General features: G+C 36.3%; 1 protein-coding gene across 1 annotated transcript; it reads left to right on the top strand.

The window, feature by feature from the left end:
- The first annotated feature begins 4,063 nt into the window (after window positions 1–4,063).
- On the top strand, window positions 4,064–4,957 carry LOC106469594. Its single transcript, XM_013930096.1, has one exon. It carries the CDS (start codon window positions 4,064–4,066, stop codon window positions 4,955–4,957), a length of 894 nt encoding a protein of 297 aa, XP_013785550.1.
- The last annotated feature ends 2,969 nt before the right edge of the window (window positions 4,958–7,926 follow it).

The following is a 7,926-nucleotide window of genomic DNA, read 5'->3' on the forward strand; positions in this document are numbered from 1 at the left end:
AGTGTCGTATTTCTTTCCTTTTACCCGTAACAAATATCCTCACCTGTCCTTCCAATTAGTGGAGCGAGTGACAGGTAGGTTTACACTTGAATTAACACTGTGAACCAAGTATTCGATATTCCAAGAAAATTTTCAAATACGTTATTCAATGCTTTAGGACAAATAAGCTAGCAATGTTGTTTTCAATCCAGTTTATTTATTCCTTAACTACAGAGGGCGATTTCATAATAACTGCAACTTTATTCTGTAATTTCTTTAAAACACTTGAATCTCGAGATTTTAAAAAGTGTTAAATAAACGCCAGATTTCGCCCAGATTAAGTTTAATTTGTAAAATAAATATATATTGTTTAAATACAAGAACAACATATTTATGTATACCAACATTACATTAAACAAAATAGCTTGTTTGTCTCCATATATTAAAACCATAAAAAATGTAGTCTTACTGTATGTCATATAGCATTAAAACTACTTGGAATATGAAACGCCAGTTTCTTCTATTACTCTCACGTTTAATGTTCTGTATTTTCTTTACAACTTTATTAGTTGCTTCTTTTTTCTTCTCTTTAGCGTTCGACATAACGAAACTAAAACATCAAAAACCTAAACATTTGAAACACACAATTAATAGAAAGTCAGTTCGTCTTCATTTATTTGCATCCAATCAGGTCATGCGTAAGTTTTATTTGCTTATTGATTTTCGTTCTAATCTACTCCAGAGCTATCTGCACTAGTCGTCCCTGATTTCTAAATTATGAAATTAAAGGGAAGCCATTTACTCACCACCTTTCACCATCTACTCTCTGGCTACTCGTTTATAGGAAAAACTCAAGAACTCTAATCAGCAGGCCATGCCAGAATAAACAGATGTGCACTAAACTACCTGCTTATATACATGCATAGCTATCTTCTTAGCCAGTACAATACTTTTGTCAGTACACTCTCAGTTTAACTTACGATACTGGGAACTCACCTGAATCTTCAGTGTAATCGTGGCGTAAAGATTAAAATATGTCTAAACTAATGAATATTTTAAAATATTGAATCTTTTAACGGCGGCTGAAAGTAAAACATTGACGAGAGTCCTCACACATTGGTGAGTCATTCTTCTGGAAAATAAAACGATGTGTAATGAAAATATTTTCACATTTTAGTCCTCCAATACCTACACAATGGCCAATCTTTGATAGTAATTTCATGTTGCTATGTCACTGGTTCATACAATTCGCCTGCTGACTGGCGTAAATCTATTCAATGCTGATTAATTTGAAATCCAAGTATGAAATAAGTACTGTGATGTCGCGTACAGGAGTTGATTTGACTGTGGTGTCGTCAGTGGAGGCTAATTCGGCTGTGATGTTGTAAGTAGAGCTCGATGTGACTGCAGTGTCACCGGTAGAGAGTGATTTGGATTTGATGTTGCCATTAGAAACTGATTTCGATAATAGAGGCCATGAAGTCGCCAGTATAGAGTGATTTAGCTGCAGTGTATGCAAGATTGTTCTCAGAGATACTGACATGAAGAGTTTTCTGAATGTTACAGAGAACTAAGAGTGAACTAATGTTATGCAACAACTTAACCAGACATCTAGAAAACTGGATTAAGATAGATGACAGTGAGCAATGAGAGAGTTTTTGAAAATGAACTGTTTAAGCAGAATTGTTCCTGGGAAATAGCCTCACTACTCTAAGAGTCCACATAGATGATGATTTTTGGGTTTCACAGTGATTATGTGTTTAGTTCTCCTTTTGAAGGTTTGAAAAATGAAATAATTCGTTGTATGTATTCTGTTATTTTCCATACATTTTATTTTGACTTTTTAATTACCTTTAGTTGATTTTTCCCCTCTATGTTGTTTACTGTACCCCCCCCCCCCAAGACGTTTCTGCAACATGCGACTTTGGCCATGATTTGTTGTAGATTAGTGGTCATAGAGCATTCTCCTCAATATCAATTAGCTAATCATCTGTTTCTAGGATCGACTGCGTACCAGAGTCAGATGTCCTCAATATTTCCGGTACAATAATGTATAAAACCCCGCAATTTATTGCATTGTCTTCAATGTATTCAGTTTTAAAGAATGTAGCACGTCCATTTTAAGACTCCATGATGGCTGTGGAGAAACATCACAGAATTTATTTCTTTTTTATGCAATATTTTTACCTTTGCAAAATGACCAGGAATACAATATTCTGTAATTACACTGTCACCTTCTCCTAGCATTCGGAGATTCTTGCTGATCCCTCTAGTTTTAAGAGTGACAGCTGTATGGTTAATATCCATCTGTAAGAATTGAATATCTGTGTCATCTAGTGTTCTTGTTTTAGCATTTATATAGTCATGCCTACCTGCGACTGTCAAGGCAGGCTATTTTGACTTTATAGTTAGAATATATTTTGAACACGCTTTCTTATTTCGAATGAAAGAGGTTTCGACACAGCAACACAGTGTCTCTTTCCCACTAGTATCATCTAAAATGACAAATAAGTTTGAAAACTCTCCCATCGGTGAGTGGATGCAGTGAAAAACACGGACAGATGCTGGAAAAGATCAAAGAAAGAACAGCCTTCCTTACTGCACTGGGTGTCACACATTACTGTCAAGCTCAGTGAATATCCTGAGTATGACAAACAAACAGTAAACAGGTTCACTTCTTTAATTCTTGCTTGCAAACCACTGTAGGACCAGACATGTTGCTTGCATTATCATACGACTGTCCTTGGTAGTTAGAGATATCTAACTTGTGCAATTTAAGAGTGATAAGTACTACTTCGTCAAATGTTCGAGTTTATAACTGGGATTTGTGGTGAAGCACCTAATGGGCGACCCATCTCCTTTTACATATCTAAATATGAAGGCGAGCTGACTGATATAAGAAACGTTGGATGTTGAGTCGACATTAACGGAAAAGTATTTTGCTGTCTTTACTTCCTTGATGGTCTCTCTTACCACAGTTTCAGCAATCATTTGAATGTACTGCTCGCAAGTAGAAAAAAAAAGTTCGAGGAGCATCATGTATTGTCCCTTCCTCCAAATGAAAGCCCATAGATGGCTAGTACCCTAACGACAGCAATCACTCTCTTTAACACATTGCTCCAATAAGTAATTTTCTTCACCTGTTTGCTTTGTAAGCTGTACCTCCGCGAGACTTTGGTAATTTTACGGATTTCCTACTCTAAAATCCAGGTTTCAATTCCCCGAGGCGGAAACAGCAGATAGCCCAATGTGGCTTTCTCTAAAACAACCAATTAACCTACGTTGTAAGCTTTTCATAGAACCTACTCAAAGTATTTCCTCTCACTTTTAAAGTCATTGTGCATGGTCTAATGCTTATGTGAATTTTCATGTTTTTGAAATAAGTAGTACCATTCTTCGAGTTCTTAAAACCTTCCTTTGCTATCTGAGACTTTACGAAAAGTCCAAATCACCATCCCCGTGCTTCTTGAAAATACCAGATATTTCCGTTTTCACTTACCACATTTAAATGACTTTCTTTCAAACTGTTGTTTTGTCAGTATTCTCACCTTGTCAGCATATTGCGTGTTAGATTTGTGAAATCAGAATATTCAATATGAAATATTGCAATATTCTGTTATGGCCACTGGTTTCTTTTCACTTCTTTCCCATCTTATTTTTGGTACTCTGCCCCACTCATCCGTTTCTTTCCATCTGGTATCTGATAATATTATAATATATAATACAAATTGCACACACAAACTTTTCAGATCATTGCAAATCACTATAATGACAGATGCAAACATTGACATAAATAAATTGCAGCCACACTCCATCGCACATCCATGCCACATAATAACCAAATTAACACTGAGAATTAAATCACTGTTTGTTCACAACAATTGCTACACGACTACAGTTTAAAAGTAATTGCTGTGGTAAAACGAGAGGGAATCCTTAATAACTGCAGGTCTAATTAGATCTCAAATCGGTCAAGAGATGGAGCTACGAGATAAAAGTTTGTACTTATAAAACTACTCGGACACATTCTACGAGCCACTATGCCACGGCTAAAAATTTAAATGTTGTATTCAGTGGCTGCAGAATGTGTCACGGAGTCGAGGTGCTGTGGGATCTGTTGAGGAAGGTTTACGAGAAGGAGAAGATACCAGATGAGTGGAGAGATAGCGTGATCATACCAATATACAAAGAAAAGGGTGACATCCAAGACTGCGGGAACTATCGGGGTATTAAGTTGATGTCACACACAATGAAAATATGGGAAAGAGTAGTAGAAGGAAGGATAAGGCAAGAAACAGATATTGGTGAACAGCAGTTTGGATTTATGCCTGGGAGAGGAACAACGGATGCCATCTTTGCTGTCAGGCAGATGTTAGAAAAGTATGGTGAAAAACAGAGAAAGCTACATCTGGTCTTTATAGATCTGGAAAAGGCATATGACAGATTACCGAGAGAGGAAGTGTGGAGATGCCTGAGAGAGAAGGGAGTGTCTGAAAAGTATGTGAAGTTGGTGAAGGATATGTATGAGGGAGCGAGGACGCAAGTAAGAACCAGTGTCGGGCTGATGGAGAAGTTCACAGTAACATTTGGACTTCTAAAAACCATATACTCCGTCTTCTCTCTACTGACCTTAAGTCCTCTGTCCTCCATCGCTCTCCTCCATCTCTCCAGTTTCTGCTCTACTCCCTCCCTGGTGGTATCTATGAGGACTATGTCATCTGCAAATAACATGTCCCAAGGTGCCGGTTCGATGATCCCTTGGCCCAGCACATCCATTATCACGTCGAAGATGTACGGGCTTAGAGAAGAGCCTTGGTGTGGAGAAGAGGAAATGGGGGATGTTACTTTATTTAACGATAAACTTAAAAGGGTAAACACCTTTAAGTATCTTGGGTCCTATGTGGCATCAAACGGTACACTTGACTTTGAAATAAGCCATAGAATCCAGTCGGGATGGAGAAATTGGAAAAATGCGTAGGGAGTGCTATGCGACAATAAGATCAGCGCAAGGGTGAAAGGAAAGGTCTATAAAACCGTTGTGAGACCTGCGATGATATACGGAGCAGAAGCCTGGCCCATCAAAAAGGCTCAAGAGAAGAAATTAGAGGTAGCCGAGATGAAAATGTTGAGATGTATGTGTGGAGTGACGAGGCTTGATAGGAATAGAAACGAGAGGATTCGAGGAACAACTAAAGTGGTGGAAATATCGAAGAAAGTTCAGGAGAGAAAATTGCAGTGGTATGGGCACGTGATGAGGAGGGAAGATGATTATATAGACAAGAGGGTTTTGGATATGGAGGTGGAGGGGAGAAGGAAGAGAGGAAGACCAAGTGATGGAAGGATTGCGTGGATGGAGATATTAGAGAGAAAGGCCTTGTTGGGGACGAATACGAAGACCGAGGAGAGTGGAAACGTGCTGTCAAAAATAGCGACCCCGTATAGATACGGGAAAAGCTACAGAAGAAGAATATATTATCATTCTAGTTTAAGATGGATTACCATTTATAACATCCTTTCATTTGTTTAATGTTGGGTCCAACTGAAAGCAGTAAAACCCAATTTGATAGCAGTGTGTTATTAAACCATCATGATATTATTCAATCTACTCTAGAAAACGTTACATGGGGCTGTAGTGAACTTAATGCTAACTTAATGCAAACCATTCCTAATATTCGTTTTGTCCAAGGCTTACCTGAAAATGTATAACCCAAAAAGCTAAATCTTTTTTATAATTGGTGATCTTACGTGTGAAAGTGGAGAAAATAAGGGAGTTTATATATGGAAGTCACCATTTGAATCTAGCCATGTTTATATGGTATGTATTCCAACATGGTAGAGAAATGTATAACATTACTTTAAACTCTCAATACATAATTTTGTTCAAGAATGTGACAGACAAGTCTCAGCTGAATGTTTCAGTGAGACAAGTGTTTCTGACACATGTCAAATACTTTAAAGAATTCTATCAAGATGCAACTCAGCAACCGTTTGAATATCTGATCGTCGATTTGAAATTGCAAACTCCTGACCAATTAGGTTTAAGAACTGGTTTATTTCTAGTAGATGAGATTGTAGTTTACATGCCTAAGTGATATATGTCCATAAATTGTGATGACTTCGGCTGTGGTAAATATTGAAGGATTTTATCTGAAGGACAGACCATACATTATTAAAGAACTTGCATTCAAATGTTTACAACGTGATTATACAGGTGTTTTTTTCTTTAACTGAACATTTTTGAAGCAATTTCTATCAGAAACAGATTGCAGACAATATAAGTGGTTGAAAACAAATATTTACGAAATATTTTGTGAAGATGGAACTATAGAATTTTGGAATGTGGTTAGTTTACTAAGAAAGAGCTTTAGAGCTGTGTTTACCAAGGGGAGTGAGAAAACCGAACTGTTGAGAAATCTCTTTCATATTCCCTGCTATAATTTGAAATCATTTGGTTGCCCCAGAGTTAATGAACTTTATAAATCAACTCTACACTGTCCATTTCATAATAATTACATAACTTATCATTGTAGTGGTAATGCCTGGATCGAATCCTGGTGTTGTTTAACTTTAGGTGTCATGATGAATAAATGACAAAAAGAGAGTGTGTAAACAATAAATAAATATAAATGGTGTTTTAAGTGCTTTACACTCACAAAAAAGAAACCTATCATTCTATAGGTATTTGAAGAACCTGTAGCATTCTGTCACAATTTAATTATTCGTATTTTTAGCCACACTAGGTAGCTGATACATAGTTGAACAGAGTTGTTTAAACATTTGTTTAACAACAAGTAACAACAGTGTCTAGAGTCACTGATGAAGAGTGGAATTCTCTGAAACTAGTCTGGCCCACAGACACACACCCAAATGAAAGAATAGACCATTCCAAGCTTTTACTCGTTGTTAAACAAATGTTTAAACAACTCTGTTCAACCATGTATCAGCTGCCCAGTGTCAGCTATAAATACGAAGAATTAAGTTGTGGCGGAATGCAACAAGGTCTTCAAATATCTATAGAATGATAGGTTTCTTTTTGTGAGTGTAAAACACTTAAAAACACCATTTCGATACCTCACTACTATAAAGGCTTGGTTTGGTCTGAAGTTTCATTCTGTGGTCGTGTCCTGGGTCACTGATTGGCCCACAGACACACCCCCAATGAAAGAATCCATTCCAAGCTTTTACTTGCTGTTAAACAAATGTTTAAACAACTCTGTTGAACAATATATAAATTTATTTACACATATATTTATAGAATAGTTTACAATCCATTTAGATATAACATCGACCATTTTAAAGAAGGGATTATTTATAAAACATACAGTTGCAATAGACGCATTAAAATTCTCCAAATAGGATTATGTGAGTAATTAGTTGTTCAATATGTAATCAAATTATTTTGTCTCTTTTTTTGTTTTATCTTCATTTCTTTCTTAATTAATTTCAATAAATACATCAAGCTCGTTTATTAAGAGTTTATTTTTTCTTTATAGACAATGGCACACTAATGAAACTAACTTCCAACCACGGGCTCCAGTAACCTCTTAAATTTTAGTCCTATTACATAAAATTAATTCATACAAGGCTTACAACTTGCCAATTTCGTTTTCATTCTCTGTTTTAAAAACTACCCAATAATCAAAAGAGCTCATAGAAAACACATTGTGAATTACAAAGAAAACAATGTCTAACATGTGAATTGACTATGACAAAATTGTTGCCAAGCACAATGTTTGAAGATAATATAATGCACTGCGTTTACACTGTGATTTAGCTTGCTCTGCATGTAAATCACCGTTAACCTCTTTTTTCTCAGTGTGGAGTGTATTGCACTGTTCCTAAGAGTGTCATCATGATGTGAGTATATAGTAAATTCATTACTACATTACGTCCTACACATTTTAAACAAAATTTCCATTTGCTTGTTTTTACTATTGGGAAGTAAAT

This window comes from Limulus polyphemus, unplaced genomic scaffold, assembly GCF_000517525.1.
Source record: "Limulus polyphemus unplaced genomic scaffold, Limulus_polyphemus-2.1.2 Scaffold3563, whole genome shotgun sequence".
In the NCBI taxonomy this organism is placed as follows: domain Eukaryota; kingdom Metazoa; phylum Arthropoda; class Merostomata; order Xiphosura; family Limulidae; genus Limulus; species Limulus polyphemus.